General features: G+C 43.8%; 1 protein-coding gene across 2 annotated transcripts in view; it reads right to left on the minus strand.

The window, feature by feature from the left end:
* Positions 1–20,787, minus strand: part of DOCK5 (dedicator of cytokinesis 5) — a 145,138-nt gene that overhangs the window by 102,085 nt on the left and 22,266 nt on the right. For both annotated transcript variants that reach the window (XM_083588262.1, XM_083588263.1), the window contains exons 2-3: positions 6,167–6,250; positions 3,636–3,676 (exon numbers count right to left, since the gene is read on the minus strand). In XM_083588262.1, coding sequence (XP_083444388.1) covers positions 3,636–3,676; positions 6,167–6,250 — 125 coding nt within the window. The remainder of the gene's footprint in view (positions 1–3,635; positions 3,677–6,166; positions 6,251–20,787) is intronic.

Raw genomic sequence — 20,787 nt, forward strand, 5'->3', positions numbered from 1 at the left:
CAAATTAAAGGCCAGGCGGAATAGCTCTGTCTAACAGGCCTGACGGAAGGGCCCTAGCCTCTTAGGACAGAGCATTCCACCAGGTCGGAGCCACCACTGAAAAGGCCCTGGCCCTGGTGGAGGATAGTCTGACCTCTAAACTATTATTATTCATGGAACTTAAGGTCATCTGCGGGGCATACCAGGAGAGGCGGTCCCGTAAATACGAGGGCCTTAAGACACAAAGGGCTTTAAAGGTCAAGACCAACACCTTGAACCTGACCCTATACTCCACCAGGAGCCAGTATTGCTCTTTGTTTTTCCATAAATGTTATGTTAGACAGTATATTGGAGGGGGGTGTCACTTGGAGACCTTTGGGTGCAGTTCTCTCTCCAGCTGCAATTACCAGCAATTGGTTTTCAGAGATATGCCACCTTCAGCAGTGGATTGAGAACACAGACACTGTGGCTAGCACAAGCAATCCTCATTTTGCGCAGGGGTTATATTCTGGACCCACACATGCATCAGTGGAGCACTGCTCTGTCCTGTTCTCCCCTTTTTCATGACGTCTTTTTGATATTTTGGGGCTACTTCCGGGTTCAGCGCTGTGTGCATGATCGCAAGTCATTCGGATGCTCCTAATCAGTCGTTGCCTGTATACACTGATCAGCTTTATAAGTCAATGAATTTGTCTAATCTTCTTCTTAGACACTTGTTTGGTAGAAAAGCAGAATGCATGCAAAAAAATAGCTAAATACATTCACAAATTCTCAGTGCAATTCTCAACAACAGGTTACATTTTAAAGCAGGGGTGGGCAACCTTTTTTCTTTCGAGAGCTACATTCCCTCTGTGATAACCTGTCAGGGGCCACATACCAATGGTGGTGGTGGAGGGGAGTAAAGACTAAGGTGGGTGGTACTACTCTCTCTTCCCTTTATTTCACTCCTTTTCTCACTCTTTCCCCATTCCTAGCCACTGCATTAAATTAGCCCAAGGGCCGCATGAAACTGGCCGAGGGCCAGAGGCAGCCCTAAGGCCACAAGTTACACCTCCCCACTTTAAAAGAAGAGTTTTCATTTCTTCCACCATTCCTACTTTCTGATACTCTCTGCAATTTACAGCCAGGTGTCAGTTATAAGACCTTTTAAGCATTTGATTTTTGTGGAACTAATTGCCTACCATCCATTAACAGCTCAGACGCCAACAGCATTAGGCACAAATCCCACAGGAAGGAAGCCTTCCCAGACGATAAATGATTTGTGAATTGAAGATCTGAGGAGCACAGAAAGCTTAATCCTGCGGCCACTCACTAGCTTTAAGTTTGATGTTTGCCAATAATTTCCATAGAAGAGGCCCAGGGACACTGCATTTCGCAGGGAATGTCAATAAGCAAACAGTTCCAAAGCAGTTGAAGGCATTGATTATCCCACTTTGACACAGTGGACACACTCCAAGATAGAGAAGCTATCTTGTCAAATGCTGGCCTGCTTTTCATGGAAATTCAAGGGAACCTTTCCAGCCCATACACAGTTTGGATGCAAATCTTAGAAAATGGAATTTTAAAGCAGAAAGCTGTCCCACAATAAAAGACTGCTCCTTTTGCAATCTGGCAACTGAAAAACAAAGACCCAGTACAGTACATTGGGTTGCATCCAGTGCTAGTCCTACTCAAAGCAGACCTCCTGGAATTAATAGACATTAAATTTCTATTCTGACTCATTTGTTGAGTAGAACCATTGTCAAGAAGCCAAAAAGTTAAGCTGAGCAAGTTTATGAAAGCAAGAAATATGTGTTCATTCGCCACTTGCAGAAGAGAGGGGTCAATACTCTAGAAAAGACATGGGCAAGTTCCATCATCTCTGAACCACTGAACTTGCTGGCTGGGACTGATGGGAGGTGCAGTCAAACAGCATCTGGAGGGCCAAAGGTACCTGTCATAAATGATCATCATGTACCAACCACTGACTGCTAGGGATGAACAGATCAATTTCTTTCCAATCTGTTCTGCCCTGTTCCTTCATGAATCTTCAGGTATCTTTTTTTTAAAAAAAAACAACCATATAAACATTTCTATTTTTAAATACATATGAAAATTTTGTCTTAAGGTAAGCACTTCTAAGCATATTGGGTTGTAGCCAATGTTAAATATACTCAGAACACACCAAATGAAATTAATACATATGGCTAATGTAGGTCCATTAATTTCAGTGAGTCTACTCTGAGCATAAGCTAGTTGAATACAACCTATTTTATCTTAAAATATGCAAGTCCTTCCCTCCATCATTTTGGTATGATGTTGAGCCGAGAACTCTATTGCAAAATTCGGAGAAGTGCAAAATCTGACAAAAAACTATGTTCCATAGTTACGTTGGGAATTAAGTTGATTCCCTTCCAATGTGAACAGAGCAACATTCTTCTTCATCCCTACTGGCTGCACAGGCTTGGTTTTAACATTTTTCAGCTGCAAAAGCAAACAATGCTATCTTACAGGTTATACATTTATCCAACTAGGCCAGCGAGTCTGTGAAAGCCTGATGGTATTTTTTCTTTATCTCCTCATACAGAGTGTATCATAGACTATAATGAATTATATCTTCAATTACATTTTGCTGGCATACACACAACCACCCATCTACTGAAATTACCAAAATACCCACTGGCACAAACTGAAAATGCAATTATGCAAAAGCTTTCCTCAAGGAGCAGAATTCAAGATCTTGGAATGCTGTTGATGGTTGCGATACCTTTAAAAAATGTTGACATGGCTGCATGACATGGATGTTCTGCATGGCAACCACATCTAACTCTTTTTAGTCAAGAAAACTGGGTACCGTGAATAAGTGGAAAGCAGGAACGTGAAAGCAGGGCCCACTCCAGGCCAACATAACTTCAATTGGCATGCCCTGACAAACTGCCCAGAGGATTTTCTGTATTCTTGTCCAACTGTTTTTCTGCAGGATCCCAAAAACATGCATGCAGAGCTTAAATGCATACGATCTGTTCAGGAGACCAACTGGACAACCGTAAGATGCGGGTGTGGCCCACTGTGTGATCCCACTACATTGCATCCACCCGAAAAGAGCCTTTGTTTCTAATCAAAGGTTTGGAAGTCGGGGTGGACTCCAAGCAACGTATCTGCAGTTTGTTCATCACGAAGTAACAAGGTTTTGCTTTGCTTAATCCAACAATGTGAGATTGTTCCATCACAGACTTAATTTATTCTGCATAATCTGTTTTGCTTCTCTGAGTCTTGAAGGCAGCTGAAGAGCTACGTGCGGCTCTGACATTCCACCCACTAACCACTGCAAATTGTGCTTCGCTGCTTCCTGCCTCCTTCCATATTCCACCCAGTGCCTCCCACAGAATCTGAAGACTACTTCTGAAACAAGAGGGGGCTTTTAAATTAACACTGAAATTGGGCAGCCTAATTCTCACAATACTCATTTCACCACCCAGTATCAAAATTCATGTTTTTGCTATACGGCTACAAAACAGAAGAGCCCCCACCACTCAGGAAATATTTGTTGACCATTGTCATCAAAGTTTGGAAGATATGAGAGAGAAAGGTGACATAACTTTTACTAAGAGCATTTTCACAACAGATCTGGTGCATTTTAATATAAACACATAACTGAATGGGGATAGATGAAGTACCTTTTTGGATTTATTCCGAAGAGTGTATCCTCTGTACCAATCTGCCAAGGAGAAGGAGACAAAGAAGAAGAAAGATAGAAAATGTGCTTTTATCATCAGAAATCAAATGTTCAAATATAAATGATCCTTATATATAGTGGTCGTCAAACTCCCCTCCCCCCAGACCACTTGAAAATGGCTGAGGGTCTTGGCAGACTACGTAATGATTTTTCTGCCTGTTTAGGAATTGTAATGTGCTGTGCATGGGCTCTCGTTAGCTTCCTTTGCTCTTTCTTGATGCTTCCTTCATTCCCATGTATTGACTCTCAGTTCCTTTCAAATGCCTTGACTAGCTCTCTTCCCCACTTGTGATCATCTCTTGCCATGCCTTCCACTGAGGAAGGCCCAGCCTTCTCCTCCACCACCACTGTCACTTCCAGGGACCAGAAGCATAAAGCTCATGGACTGCTGGTGGTCTGCACACCACTCTTTGGGATCCTCTAATGGTACAATTCAATGTATTGTTACTTGCAAGTAAGACCTGCCATGTTCAATGGAGCTCATCCCAGGGAAGCATGTGCAGGGCTACAGCCTAAAGCAACACAAAATAGGTTGCAATCCTGCCTACTCAAAAGTAAGCATCACTGGGGTCAATAGGGCTTACTTCCAAGTAGTTGTATACAGTGGACTTCTCCAACCTGGTGCCCTCCCACTGATGCTGGACTGCAAACAACCAGGGATGATGGGAGTTGTAGTCCAACAACCTGGGCTCCAAGATGGGAAAAGCTGGTGTACAGGACTGAAACCCTAAATGGCACAAGACAGCTGCAATGCTAGACATATCTGCCTCAGAAGCAGGCCCAGCTGAGTTCAGTGAGACCTACTCGCAGGGAAGGATGTTCACAAGATTACAGGCTAAGGGTTCAATTCACCTGAATCATCAGAAGCTATCAGCTTGGATTTATTAGACATTATTGAAACTCGAATAGATTAGTCAGGGCCTCTTGAAATAAATGAAATCCTCACTGAATTGAACAATGTCATAGGATCACTAGCTTGTCCAAACCAGAACCAGCTCACATAAATTATTTTGTTGCTGCTGTTATTTCTAATTATTTTTGTGATTGCTATTATTTTAAATAATAGTTTTTAAGCATTTGTGGAAAACTCTTTTGCTACAGAAAACCTAATAAGGGGTACAATCAATACTGCACATCAATAGGGTCAGGCGAAGTTAGAAATTAATGGAAATAAAATTCAATGACGAAGTCTCTGGGGTACATGTGTGATGTGCATAAATTGAACTAAAATAATATCCACATAGCTAATATGGCATTACATGTGGTGACCCATAACCAAATGTCAAACCGTATCTGTAGCCTAGAATAGAAAGGAAAAATAAATCTGCTTAAGAATAATTTTTAAAATCTTTTTTGGAGGGAAAAGAAAAGACACATTCAATTTCCCAGAAAAACAGCGATTTATGTTCTCTCCCTCTCTCCCTCTCTCTTCCCCGCTTGCAAGGTCATCTAATGCTTTGGGCCCTTCTGCATTTCAAATCTTCTACAAAAACACTCCTCTTAAATACACCCATCAGCAACATAATCTCTTTTGACACAAAGGCTCTGTCTCCCTATCTCCAGTGTCAAGGTCAACGCAAAGTGAAAAGAAACCAATTGTCTTGCTGAAGTGCTAAGCAAGCAGCTGGTTTTCCTTGCTAGCATTACCAAAGGAGCTTTGTGTCAGGATGTTTCAGTTTACTGCTGCTAATGGTGATGACGGATGTAGAACTAAACCCTTTCCACTGAGCAAGGCGTCACAGGTACATCCCCAGCAGGGTTTGGAGAGACCTCGGTCTGAAACCCTGGAGAGCGGCTGCCAATCAGTTTGTAGACAATACTGATGCAGGCAATACAATACAATGTTGACCACACGAGCCATGGTGGCCATGCTCCAACTCCACTGCTGGAGGCAGTATCAGTTTCTGAATATCAGCTGCTGGAAACTGCATGTGGAGAGAGTACTGTTGCAGTCAGGTCCTGCTTTCAGATGTCCAATGGGCATCTGGCTGACCACTGTGAGAACATGATCTCAGACTAAATGGGCCATTGGCCTGATCAGCAGTCTCTTCTTATCTTCTTATGATGGATCAATGGCCTGTCTCAGCATAAGCCAGCTTCCTAAATTCCATCCCTGACATCTCAACTAGGGCTGCAAAAGACCGTTTTCTGAAATCCTACAGGACCACTACCAGTCATTCTAGACAACACTGAACTGAGGCACCAACAGACTCTGTATAAGGCCATTTCCTATGTTCCCATATCTGAACAAACATGGCTGATCCAATATTTTTCAATCTACTTTGGAGCTTACCAAACACATTTTTTGGAACTAACATAGCAAATCATTTGTATATGCATCGGCCTTTGGGCTTCTTTTTTGCTAGTTTTTAGGGCATTTCCCCAAAGATTTAACAACTCTTAAATCTGGAGTAAACGGAGAAGGAATATAATCAGAAACCCTCCCATCCTATCCCAGTAATCCCAGCTTACCTTCATACATCTCCAGGATGTGAACTGTATCACCAACCTGCAAGGACAGCTCGACATCTTGGACGGCATCGTAATTGTAGATGGCTGAGAAAAGGGGGGGGGAGAGACAGAACCAAACAGTAAATAATTGAGATCAGGGCTGGCATCTGTATCCAACATCCTAAGGCTGACGCCAAGGGAAGTGCTACAAGCAACTATTTAAAAAAATTCTCACCCTGTGGCGCTTCAGGGTATTGTGGAAATTTGTAGAGGGCCACCCCTCAACGTACGCTGCAAGTTAGCTATGGCTGTTCCTGGACCATATTTATTTAAAAGGATTTCTTAACTGCTTACTGTAAAAACAACAACAACACACAACCTATGCAATATAGAAAAATGATATAAAAACAAATGGGTCCCTTCAGATTTGTGTCTTATTGCAGGGGTCTTATGCAACAATAATAGTGCAGTTATTCTGCTTTAGTTTGTCCTATGATTTTTCCCTCAATGCTACCACATGATTGCTGTCCAGAGAAGCGACAGCACAACAAGAGTGAAATAAACATAAACCAGAATACTTGTGGTATTAAATAAATACAGGACTTTGGAAGGATATTCACTGACTGGGAATGAAGCAGTGGCCACGACTCCCAAAAACTTCTATTGGAAGAGGGATTGCATATGACTATCCTGATAGCCATCATGAGCACAAATCATCATGAATGTGCAATAAGAAGTATAATGGGTTGTCTCCAAAGTTAGTTCTACTCAGATGTGGCTAAGTTACGTCCATTAACTTTATGGGTTTATTCTGAGTAACACTTAGTTTGATACAATCTTCTGAAAACTGAAAAGCAGCATTATAAAACCAGGGACAGGGAGAAACAGGAATTCAGAAATATCAGGATTCAGTCTTAAGGGTCAGGGAAGGCATAAACAAACAGAGAGGTGAATTCACAAGGCATTGGAAGCAACTAATAGATGATGCTTCATATAATGTAGGTATTTTTGTTTGTTCTGATATGCTAGAAGCTTGTAAGTGTATACAGTGATACCTCCAGTTACGAACTTAATTCATTCCAGAGGTCCGTTCTTAACCCAAAACCATTCTTAACCTGAGGCGCGCTTTCGCTAATGGGGCCTCCTGCTGCTGCCATGCCTCTGGCGCGCGACTTCCGCTTGCATCCTGGGGCAAAGTTCGCAACCAGGAGCATCTACTTCTGGGTTAGCAGAGCTCGTTACACAAAGCATTCATAAGGCGGACGGTACATAATCCGAGGTTCCACTGTATATGTTTGAGCAGTGTTTTATTGTATTTTCTTCACATACTTGTTGGTACATTGCCCTGGACTCATCTCAAGGGAGAGAAAGAAATAAGAAATAAAGAATAATCCCACCTGGTGGATACTAGTGAGAAAGCCCCCTGAAGTCTGGTGCCAGCCCTGATTTGAGCTAAGAACAAAGCAAGGAGACAGAGGGTTGCAGTCAACCAAGTTTTACTCAAGAGTAGACTCTTTGAAATTAATGGACATGACTAAGTTAGGCTCATTCATTTCAGCAGGTCTAACTCTGAGAGAAACTTAGTTGAACACCACCCAGAGCATTTAATCCAGGGCACACAGCTGTTTGTAATCCATCAGGAGTCCAATGAACTCCCCAGATGTTTCCAAGACCTGCTACCGAGAGAAAAAGGAAAACGTTCTGCTGTGAAATAAAACTGGCCTTTTTTAAAAAGGGCTCAAGTGAGCATTTTTGCTCTTGGAGTTGTTATTGTAGAAGGGATTTAAAAGAAAAAAGAAAAATCAGCCTAAAGAGGTAACAAAGAGTAATTTTTAAAGCCTTGAAAGACCAGGCGCCAGACTTTGGGCCAGAGCCATCTCTCAATCTAGCCAGCCTAGAAATGTTGTTGGGGTGTGTACACACACACACACACACACACACACACACACTCACACACACACTCACACACACACTCCCTCAGCCAGCCATGAAAATCATAAGGCCAGTTACACTCTCTCTCTCTCTCTTAGTCTCACAGGCTTGATGACAGGATCAAAGTTATGAGTGAGCAATGCATGTGAGGTCCTTGGAGAAGACAGGCCAACGCTCTGACTCTACAAGAGGCAGCTTCCTATCTAGTTCCGTGTTGTCTGCACACTGACTGGCAGTCGCTCTCCAAGGAACAGTCCCAGCACTACAAGGAGATACCAGAGATTGAACCTGGACCTTCTGCATGCAAAGGAGATGCTCTACCACTGAGCCTCTTGGAGACAAGGCAACACTCCCCAAGTTCAAGCCCCTCCTTGGGCACCAACGCTGTGAGCAAACTCGGTTAAGCCAGTTTCTTTCAGCATTCTTAGGGGAAGCCAAGCGCTTTGCACGCCTGGTGTGGGTGTCACCTCCACTCCGTATGCATAAAGCAGGAATCAGATTGTACAGAAATAACTCTGACTGGCCTCTCCTCATCAGACAGGCTTTGACAATGATATATCCCCATGGGAGAAGAATAAAAACACATGCTTCTGAGGACATTTATGCACCAATCTACAAGAACCAGGTGCATTTATATTGAGGTATATTACTTCCTGGCGTTGAGCCAATATAAACAAATCGACTATGGTTTACCACACAGGAAACAATACACTCACGTTTCCTTTCAAATATGGCAACAAACAAGCTGCTTGGATTCTTCCCAGTGGACGGGGCCTGGGTCAAAATGCAGTTATTTTAAGTTTCTACATATGCTAGCCTTTAAACACACTCCCATTTGCTCTATGACCCAATATTGGTCTTAGAAGCCGTTTATACAGAGTGTTAGCCACAACCTGTATCTATCTTGTTGTTTCTTATTAAATACTGCATTCTGCATTTTGATGCACTTTCCCCGAAACCAGCTTCAATCCAAATTAAGAAAAATGATGGCCTAGCTGTGTTTTTAGCTAGTAATACACACCCTGTTTCCTTCCAATCATTTGTATGCCTCATAGAATCATAGAGTCATGCATGTGTCTAAAATAACTCCAGTGTTAACAGAATTGTGCAGAATTGCTATCATTTATTATTTTCCCTTCCTTGGTTCTGGATATGCTCAGGGCAGATTCACACGGGAACACAAACAGTGGGGATCGATAAGAGTCATTTTAAAAAATCCAAAAATATATATTAAAAGATAGCTGCACAAGTACAGATGGTTCCCAACACATTTCAAGGAGACCCTTTTATCAAGAAAAATGTCTGTAAAAACAATAGAGAATTGCAGTCTAAACAGATACTGGCCTGGTTCACATGTCACATGGTAAGAAGCCAAACTACAGCTGGCTGCAGAGGTGCGGAAGCTCAGCTCCAGGGCTGACTCCAGCCCTCGCCACTTGACCCATGGGACTTTGCGCAGGTTTGGGCCCCACCCCAGGCCAAATCCTGCCCTGGGTGTGCCTCAAACCCTCCTTGAATGGTCTTGCCTGGCTGGTAAGGCCTCTTGCCTACCTGAATGGAGGAGTGTGTGTGTGTGTGTGTGTGTGTGTGTGTGTGTGAACACAGAGAAACCTCTTGTTTTTTGCTCTGCCTATTTTTGTCCCTGGCCACAACCATGCCATGCCTCTGCATTGGCATATGCCCCCCAACAAGCCCCCATCAGTACACTAGCTGGGGCTGAAGGGAGTTCTAGTTCAAAACTTCTGGAGGGCACCAGCTGGTGAAGCCTGCCCCAAAGCAGTGGGTACTCGTCTGCACCAGGAACAGCTCATAAAAAAGTCCCCTGAACTGAACAATGTCCTAATAGCCCGTTTTACAAGAATAAAATTATTGGGTTTTTTAATCTGCATATAACACCACATTCATTATTTCATTGCCCACCCTGCTCTCGTTTCAGCAGTGCATGCATAACTCCTTTCTTGTTAATGAAAAGCTGTGAATCTCAGAGGTTGTCATATCCACTTTGAATTGCCCCCCAAAAGCTACATGTTGAAATACAAAAGAAGTTAGATATCTCTTCAAATGTAGCATTTCCTAGTAGGAAACCCTGACAGGGAAGACATGTGGTTTTAATCAAGGCCGAGTTTCTGCAAATCCAGCAAAAAGGAAAGGAAAGGAAAATATGTTAACCTGAAAAGAGACTTAGTGGGGACTGGTGCTCCCTGGAACGGGCTGGGCAGCAGGTAGGGAGGGTGACAATAGGCAGAGCCAGAGTCCATTATGGGCTGAGTCAACAAATTCTGGCTGTGCCACAATCCTCCTCCCTGCTAAGTTCTGCAAGGGTTAAGAAAAGGCTTGTAAAATGGGGCTGGTTGGAAGTAAGAAGGCAGGCAGGTGGGGAGTGGCTCAGGACAGACTGAGATTGATTGATTGATTGAGTTTACTTAAATGCCCCTTTTCCACAATGAGCTGTGCCCAAAGTAGCTCTCAGAAAACATTCAAAAGATCAAAATACGGGGCTTTGGAGATTCAAATATAAAGTACAGAACATGTCAGTAAACTGAAAAATGAGAAAAAGATCACAACAACAGTCTAGGCTTAAAGCAAAACAGGAGTTAAAAAACAATAACCTTTCTGGTGCTGGTCTTCCTGGTAGGGCCCCATTCGCCCTAACAGACCAGCCTCCACTGAAACAGCCTCCACTGACACCCCCCCCATCTGCACGGTCCATTTAAAAGCACTCTGGTACCATTTTACACAGTCTTGGGTTCCCACAAAGAATCCTGGGAAGTGTAGTTTGATAAAGGTGCTGAGAACCATTAGAAAACCCCTATTCCCCTGAGAAAGCTACAATTCCCAGAGCTATTTAACAATCAATCCCTTGTCCCAGAGTACTCTGGGAACTGTAGTTCTGAGAAAGGGACAACGGGGTCTCCCAACAACTCTCCGCATCCTTAGCAAACTACAATTCCCAGGATTCTTTGGCTGAAGCCATGGCTGTTTAAAGTGGCACGATGCTGCTTTAAATGTATGGTGTGGATGTGGCTTTGTAACACTGAACTGGCCGTATGGAAGAAACCAGGCAGGTGGAGGCTGGATGAGGGCAGACTGAAATTGGTGGGGCACTGCTGCCCCATTTGCCCTAATGGATGAGCCTCCCCTGAGACGGGATTCTAAACAGATACCCTCTGCAGAGAATCAGATACGATCCAAGATATTGGCTATTTCAGGGGAGAGAAAGCTTAAGGGAAAACCAATAGTGGAATTGTAAGCGAAAGAACTGCAAGCTCAGCTCAAGTACTACAGCAACTTCTTTTGCTCAGCATGTGTTCAGACACACCCTTTTCCAACTCTGGGATATGGAACCTTTGACACGCCAGATATCGGGGGTCAATGGTCGTGGACGCTGGAAGATGCATTCCAGCAATATCTGGAGGGCCACATGTCGTCGTTGCCCCCCCCGCCCCGTTTTAACTGTAGAGATGTTCACACATTGCACTCAACAAGAGCACACAAACAGTTGCACTGTGCAATTATGGAATTGTAATGTTCAGCGAGTGCACAGTCTGTGTACCCAACAGCTGAGCTGTACAAAACAAAAAGTCCACAGTCACACAAATGCTTGGGCATCTGTAGAGGCAACTGTACCTGTTTCCAGTGTAATGTGTGAACAATCCATGTACATCCCTCACCCCAATCCATTATTTTACACTCAGCAAACCTCAGGTTCCCAGTAAAACACAAACAAATTAGGAGATCTAGCAGGCCAGTAGCTTGCCTACCCCTAAAAATCAGTTCACTTGTAAAACAGAGGAAGATTCCACATTCCAAAAGTCACTATCTGTGAGCAAACAAAACATAGTTTTGATGCAAGTCATTACTGGGGCAGAACACAAAGCAGTGAAGTTTCATCTATTTGATTGTTCCATGAGAACAGAGAGTCACTGTATATAAAATCCTTAAGGCAGCTAGTAGCATGCAAGTTTATGAAAAACAAATTGCCAGGATTTTTCCCCCTGGGAGCTTTTACTACTGGTGTCTGGTACACACCAGTCTCTTGGCAAGTTCAGAGCTCTCTTCAGGTATTAACACTGCATGATGTTTTATGTGCATTACATCAGCTCTCTTGATTTTGTGTGTGAGAGAGAAGAGAATTAAAAACGAAGTTTGGGTATTTAAGATCACATTTTTCTTGCACCAAAGAAGAAGAAGAAGAAGAAGAAGAAGAAGAAGAAGAAGAAGAAGAAGAAGAAGAAGAGGAAGAAGAAGTTGAAGTTCTACCTATGGAATTCAGACAGTTTTCAATAAAAAAGTCAAAACACAACAACTAAATTCAATAGTCACCAACAAAAACTGAAAATAAAAAAAACCACCTGCAGCAGCATATACAACAAAACTATTCATTAAAAACCAGGGAAAGTTTTTAAAACATCCTTAAAATCCTGACCTGATGGCACCAGATGCATCTTTCTCTCTGAAGGAAATTCCATAAGATAGGAGCCACCACTGAGAAGGCCCTATCTCTAGCACCTGTCAGCCAAAACTGATCTTAGTAATGGTCACACAAGTAAGATCTCTGAAGCTGACTTTAAAACATGGGCCAGTGAATATGGGTGTTGACTGCCCTTCATATGGGAGTAGGCATCTTGCCCAGATTAGAAACATATTATTCAACTAAAAAGGTGTTACTGAACCTAAGGACACTCAGCCAGTGACAGAAGTGAGATATGAACCAGGAAGACCCCCCGTTTAAAACCTCACACCTGCCACTCATTCAGTGAGCCACAGGGTTAGGCAAGAAGCTAGCCCAGGAGTAAGCAATGTGACAACTCATAGCCAGTATGACCTATGGTCAGGGAAGACAGAAGGTGTGGTGCAAGAATATCAAGCGGGCACCACCTTGGCTATCCCTGTGCAACCCTCTCAGCCTTAAGCCACATCCACACCATATATTTAAAGCACATTTATATCACTTTAAAAGCCATGGTTTCCATCTAAGAATCCTCACTGGGCTACAATTCCCAGCATCCTTAAAATACAGTTCTCAGGATTCTCTGGGGAAAGGCCTGTGCTTTAAATGTATGGTAAATGTATGGTAAGGATGTGACGTGGGTGGCGCTGTGGTCTAAACCACTGAGCCTTGGGCTTGCCGATCGGAAGGTAGGCGGTTCGAATCCCCGCAACGGGGTGAGCTCCCGTTGCTCAGTCCCTGCTCCTGCCAACCTAGCAGTTCGAAAGCATGTCAAAGTGCAAGTAGATAAATAGGTACCGCTCCGGCGGGTAAACGGCATTTCCATGCGCTGCTCTGGTTCGCCAGAAGCAGCTTAGTCATGCTGGCCACATGACCTGGAAAAACTGTCTGCGGACAAACGTTGGCTCCCTCGGCCAGTAAAGCAAGATGAGAGCTGCAACCCCAGAGTCGTTTGCGACTGGACTTAACTGTCAGGGGTCCTTTACTTTTTTAAGGATGTGACCTATTGATGTATTGTTTCTGATATGGGCCAATGGCCGCAATAAATCTATCTATCTATCTATCTAAGGATGTGACCTAGGCTTTCAACTGCAATATGGGGATAATTTTGAATGCTGAAAGGATAACAGACTGCCTAAACCTAGCACCGCTGTGTGTTAGAAATGTCCACCTGGGAATTTCTGGTTCATATCTGAGCCACTGTGTTACGCCAGCTCTCCGTTCCACATTTCCCTTAAAGAAAATGCTGTGCACAACTTATTTGGGAGCCTAGATGATTTAATGGGGGGGGCTGAAAAACTGGACACTCCCCAAACCTACCAACCCACAATCTCCTTTTTATTCACTTGTTTAGCTTGCAATTTGGGAGCTGGGAACTGCTTTAAGTACATATACAGACTGTAGAATATATAGGCTTTGTGAAATTCCCTGATAGGGAAGGTCAAAGGGACAAACACTGCAGCTGGACAGCAGTAAAAATTTATGACCTACAGCAACCACTGGGATTGCACAAGGTAAAGGCAGCCAAGGGGCACAGGTAGATTCCTCAGTGGGGTTGAATCAAGGAGGGTCAGTTACCTCTGGCTACATGCAGAGTTTTTAATTTGCAAACAAGAGAGGCACAGGTATAGGGAATCTTTAGCCCTCCAGATGTTGTAGGAGTACAACTCCCATCACCCTAGCAAGCATGGCCAATGGCCAGGAGAGGGTGGCAATTGGTCCCAGTATCTGGAGGACCAAAGGTTGCCCACACCTGTTGTAAGGTGTTGTAAGTCAACTCAAAATAAGACTGCTCAGTGCTCTGGTTTAAGGCTTTGGCTCAGAGGTAGGGCATCTGCCTCACATGCGTAAGATCCTAAATTCAAACCCTGGCTTCTCCAGGTATGGCTGGGAGAGACCTGTCGGAAATTCTGGAGATACACTGCCAGTCAAAGCCAAAAATACTGAGCTCAATAATCTGACTAAGGTCTCATTCACACCATACATTTAAAGCACTGTGATGGATACCATGGTCGGTGGTATCGAAAGCTGCTGAGAGGTTGCACTCCTAGAAAGTCTTGCAAGATTGTACTTGGTACACATGAACACACACACACAAACATCTTTTGGAGCCAGTGAGGCTGTAGGGTATTGGTCTCTCTATTTATGGTGACAACCTTCCCAATGCCTTCCTTAGAGTGGTCCCTAGAGTTGTCCACCTTGCTCCATCTTTATGTTTTAGGTAAACAGAATAAAATAATTCATGAGAAACAAAATAAATTCATAAAGAAACCACAACAGAACAAGTGGGACCTGTACAAGTGTGGAGTGTTGTTGCAGGATTATTGTCAGCCAGCCAGTCACACCCTCTTTCAGGAAACTGAATTCCACCCCACCAGCTGTCAGTCACCATTCCATGGCCACTGAGCATGCTCAGTCCTCATAAGGCAGCTTAGGCTTCCCTCCTCTTTAGTTTTTCCATGCAGAAACCGGAGAGTAAAACATCAGAACACCATTCATGGTGCAGAGGCCTCTGGAAATAAAAGCATTCTGGCCAGGCATCAGAAGTACAGCAGGCACAATGTGATGCCTCTGATGGAAGGGAGACCCAGAGCTGGGTTCACCGCACTGAAGGCGCCATTCTTTGTTGACATGAGTTGTGCTTCTGGTCCATGGAGGACCACCAAGAGTGCTGCCCCAGATAATTATGGTGGTCAGCCTGGGACATACCAAGTAAGGTGGTCCTTAAAGTATATTTGCGAATGGAGGCATGGTATCTTATTTAGAAAAGGGTTACTCCCATTTAGAAGGGGTGGGGAATAAAAGCATGTCAGATTTGAAAATGCCTCTATTGTACTTCTGGCACTTTTTGAAGGTTCCATGTGATTGTGTCTTTAAAAATGGACACTTCCACATTCTCCAGGTTGCAGTGATGCTCCACAGAAAAACAGCCCTGTGACACTTTCAAGCTTATCAGATTTCATTTTTTTGTGGGCATGGGGCCCACATTGGTGGAGTGTTACCCTGATGGGGCAGTGTGAAGTGTGTCTGTACAAGGAACTCCTTTCCATCCCCATTCTCACCTGGTTTTCTATCCACCAGCCCTCAACAGTCAGACAGCATTCCGTGCCCACTGAGCATGCCCAGTTCTCATTCAGCTGTTCTAGATTCCTTTGTCCCCCATAAGTTCCTCCATCATACCCCAGCGTTCTGCCAAACTTTGGTTTCCCTCCAAGGTGGTATTTCCATCTTGTGCATGGATGGGGCCATTTGGCTACTTAGAGAACTGGGATCACTGTTGGTTGATTATGATACATAGATAAAAAGAGGAAAACCTATAGACCAGGGGTCAGCAACCTTTTTCAGCTGTGGGCCGGTCCACCATCCCTCAGACAATGTGGTGGGCCAGATTATATTTTGAAAAAAATATATGAATGAATTCCAATGCCCCACGAATAACCCAGAGATGCATTTTAAATAAAAGGATACATTCTACTCATGTAAAAACATGCTGATTCCCGGACTGTCTGCAGGCCGGATTGAGAAGGTGATTGGGCTGCATTCGGCCCCCAGACCTTAGGTTTCCTACACCTGCTATAGACTGTGGGGGCTAAAAGGACACAAAATGCAAGCAGCACTGAATGGCTATGATATTTCTGTGCAAAGTTTGGATGCATATGAGATGAGAACAGTGACTATTCACCAACAGCCATAACTAGGGATAGCACAATCTTCCTAGCTTTATTTCTGATTTATTGGGAAGCCAAGCAATCCGTCCAAATGTACACAAAGCAGTTAAATGTCAGCCTCATCCACTGCTTAATTTCAGCTCCCTTCATGTGCTGGGAACATCATTCAAAATTGCATGGCTTTGTATGTGTGTGTTGTCTTATTTTGTGTCTGACAAATAACCCCTTAGAAGGCTCCCTAGGTCTGGGGCACAGTATCCAAAAACTTTCCTCTGAAGATCAAAAGGCCTTTGTTACCAGCAAAGGACCATCTCCTTGGGCAATTCCTTTGGGGTTGTTTTTCTCTGCACTTCCCCCCTCCCCCAAAGAAAGTCACTCTTGTTTTGGCTGGAGCTTGGCAATGGCCTGCATAGCAACCCTTTTTCCCAAAGTGGTGTTCAAATGCCAGCTTTAACTACATGGCTGAAAAGTGCATAATTCCCCCTGCCATACAGCAGTTCGTGACTCCTTTGCTTGAAAGATGTAATGAGGTTTGAGCTGCTGAGTGAGAAGGCCATCAATGCAGCCCATTGTTCCGAGAAGAAAGCCCCGGACAGTTCTCTCTCTCTTTCTCTCTCAGGGGTTCAAGCCAAAATGCCAGTGGAGAGGCAGGGAGGCTTGCTCAGAAAGGAACTCTTATCACCCTTTGCTTGAAAACTCGGATGGGGTGGCGGCTGTGTGTGAACCAAGTGCAAATAGGCTGCACGGTTTGGATGCATTTTACATTGGCACACCAGCCCATTTTTGTTCTTTTTTCTTTGCTTTAGCCCATGTAGAACAAAACCAACAGCTTTATGTCTCGTTATGTTGTTCTACTTCCAGATGTTTGACCAAGTGGCTCACTGTTTTCTTTTTTCTTTTGCTCGTGGCCCAAAGCACCTAAAATTGGGGGGGGGGTAAACTGGGTGTTTTTATTTTGATTACGTATTTTGTGTTTTATATTATGATTTTATCCTGTGAACTGCCCTGAGACCTGTCATGTTCTTCCATTAGCCTGGATAGGTCAGTTGGTTAGAGCATCGTGCTGCTAACGCCAAGGTTGCAGGTTTGATCCCCGTATGCGACAGCTGCATATTCCTGCATTGCTGGGGGTTGAACTAGATCAGGCATCCCCAAACTCGGCCCTCCTGATGTTTTGGGACTACAACTCCCATCATCCCTAGCTAACAGGACCAGTGGTCAGGGATGATGGGAATTGTAGTCCCAAAACAGCTGGAGGGCTGAGTTTGGGGATGCCTGAACTAGATAGTCCTCAGGGTCCCTTCCAATGCTACAATTCTATGAATCTATTATTCCTCCATCGTAAGAACACAAGAAACGTCTCCTGGATCAGGACAATGGTCCATCTAGTCCATCATCTTGTTCTCACGGTGGCCAAACAAATGCCCGTGGGAAACCAGCAAACAGGACCTGAGTGCAAAAACACTCTCCCCTTCTGTTTTTTTTAGCAGCTGGTATTCAGATCGTGAAGCTGAGGCTCCAATACTTTGGCCACCTCATGAGAAGAGAAGACTCCCTGGAAAAGACCCTGATGTTGGGAAAGATGGAGGGCTCAAGGAGAAGGGGAAAACAGAGGACGAGATGGTGGGACAGTGTTCTCAAAGCTACCAGCATGAGTTTGACCAACTGTGGGAGGCAATGGAAGACAGGAGTGCCTGGTGTGCTCTGGTTCAGGGGGTCACGAAGAGACAAACACAACTAAACAACTAAACAACAACAACAACAATTCAGAAGCATTCCAGCCTCCAACTGTAGAGGCAGAGCAGAGCCATCTTGGCTCCTCCTCCGTGTATTTCGCTAGTCCTCTTTTCAAGCTACCTAGGTTGGTGGCCCTCAATGCCTCCTGTGGGAGCAAAATCCATCATTTAACTATGTGCTGCGTGAAGAAGTAATGCCTGCTTTGGGGGAAGCCACAGCTGGCACTCCCCATGAAGAGGAAACTTTCAAGCATGATCTAGGCTTTCAGTATCTATTTGAAGTGCCAAGTTAGTGGACGGTTGTGGGATCTATCCAGCCATCCACAAACGTGTTCATTGGCAGCCAGAATCTCTTTTTTAAGTGGTGAACACACTTGTAGGCCCATGCATTCCCGCACGCCACATGCAAACTCCATGATGCAGATACCATGCTTGCAGCCTGCTCCAAGGACCAATCAAAGGGAACTTCTGAAATCCTGCTTGTTCTGCCTCTTTTTTTCAATGCACATTTTAAGCAGCACTGTTCCTCAAACAAAAAAGACCCTTATTTGCTATACCCTTCCCTCCTCCTCATAGCTATGCCAGTGGCAGGAGGGTGGGAGGGGAGAAGCCAAAAAGAGAACTCATTGTCCAGGAGAAAAACAGGCTCCGAGGAGAAGCAGACAATAGCTATTGTAACTTGTGGGTCAACGTGATAGAGTGGTCAAGTGTTGGACTTGAACGGGGGAAATCTCTCCGTTTTTTGAGATGAAGTTCACATTTAGCCACGACTTCTAATGTGTGGCCTTGTCAAGTCATCAACCTCACAGAAGTATACGGCTGGGTAGGAAATTTGATTCAGCTTGCATTGAAAACCAGCTTAATTTGCAGTTTCCCAAACAATGGGAGAGCTGAAATGCAGCCAACCTTTCCATTCCACGCTTCTCCAAATTTTGCAGTGCGGTTCCCTAACCAGATGACACAGGAGTCACCTCTAGGGGCCGAGGTCCCTTCGGCCCCCCAATAAAATATTTGAGCCAGCCCCCCCCCCAAGTTAAGGGGAATTCCCATTCAAATGAGGTGCATGTGCCATGTCATGTGATTAATTATGTGGGGCGGGGCCTCCCCCCGCCCCATATTTTATTCAAGTTGGCACCCCTGCCAGATGATATGCGCAAAAATGCATACTATACTTGGGGAAGGTGTGCATATAAATACAAACAAAAATGCATTATATTAGGCAAAAATGCGTACAAATTAGGAGAAATTCACACCAAAATGCTGATGAACGTTGATGAAGGTTATATTAAAAATGCAATCTGATGTGGAGAAGTGAATTAAAAGACTATAAAATAAGAAACTGAGAGAAATGGAAATTGAGAGATTCACCCATCCCAGCTGAAGTGGGATATAACATATATATTTAAACTAACAAATTTATGCTTAACGTCTACTGAATTTGTAGTTCACATATATTAATTACAACTTTCCACTTTTGTATAATTTAATATATGCTGAATTCAAATTTAATATCTACTGATTTTGACGCATTTCTACTTTCTTAAGGGTTTTTCAACGAATAAATAAGATATTTAAAATAAATTTTAAAAATAAAACATCATTGGTTATTTCAAGTAGGTTGTACCAAGCAAGAGTCATGCTCAGAATAGACTCACTAAAATTAATAAACCTGGCTAAGCTAGGATCATTAGTTTCAATAGGTCTACTATGGGAAGAACTTAGTTGGCTGGAATCAATAATTTTTACGAAAAACATCAAAATCAGCACATATCAAATTCAAATTAAGTAGAAATTAAATATGAGATCATTATTAAATATTGGTTAAATACACATTAAATCATAGAATTATAGGGTTGGCAGGAACCCTGAGGGCCATCTAGTCGATCGCCCTACAATTCAGGAATCTCAGCTAAAGTGTCCATGGCAGATGGCCATCCAACCTCTGCTTAAAAACCTCCAAGGAAGGAGAGTCCACAACTTCATGAGGAAAACCGCTCCATTGTCAAACAGCTCCTACTGTCAGAAAATTCTTCCTGATGTTAAGTTAGAATCTCCTTTCTGATAACTCGAATTCTTTGGTTTCGGGTCCCACCCTCCGGAGCAGGAGAGGACAAGCTTCCTCCATCTTCCGTTCCTACCAACTTGAGGACTGTGCTAGCTCACACGCAGTAGCTGCATATTGAAGATATATCTCCCTCCCTTCCCCACCATCCCATAAGAAGATTGGTGCTTCAACTCAGAATGCAGATCTCCCATCAGCTACAAGTTGAAGAAATACCCAGTTGTAGCCTCAGTCAACATGGTGCCCTCCAGAAGTTTAGAACAGGCATAGGCAAACTCGGCCCTCCAGATGTTTTTGGGACTACAGTTCCCATCATCCCTGACTACTGGTCCTGTTAGCTAAGGATCATGGGAGTTGTAGTCCATAACATCTGGAGGGAACTAAGTTGATGGAGTGTGCCCTACTGGATATGATCCGGTATTAAATGCTATTGCACCTAGACATACACACTTCACAAGTTTCATGGCTGGTTTCACTCAGTTTAAGGCGGCATTTTTAACTATTATATCAGCATTACCAACCTATACTGGGTTTTCTGCCCATTAACCCATCAACCTCCCTCAAACCCTGGGAGATTATTCACTCAGCATAATTCCAAAACTTTTCAGGACACTTATAATGTTCCCACAGCAGAAAAATAGGCCTGAAACTTCTGTGAATCTATCCTCCCACAACAGTGCCTTCCAGGTTTTTCTTTTCAGCCTACAATTCCCATCATCGCTCACCACTGACCATGCTGGCTGGGGCCAATGGGAGTTGCAGTCCCACACACACAGAACCCCAGAGCATGCTGG

The sequence above is a fragment of the Podarcis filfolensis genome, assembly GCF_964270895.1.
Source record: "Podarcis filfolensis genome assembly, chromosome: 15".
NCBI lineage: Eukaryota > Metazoa > Chordata > Lepidosauria > Squamata > Lacertidae > Podarcis > Podarcis filfolensis.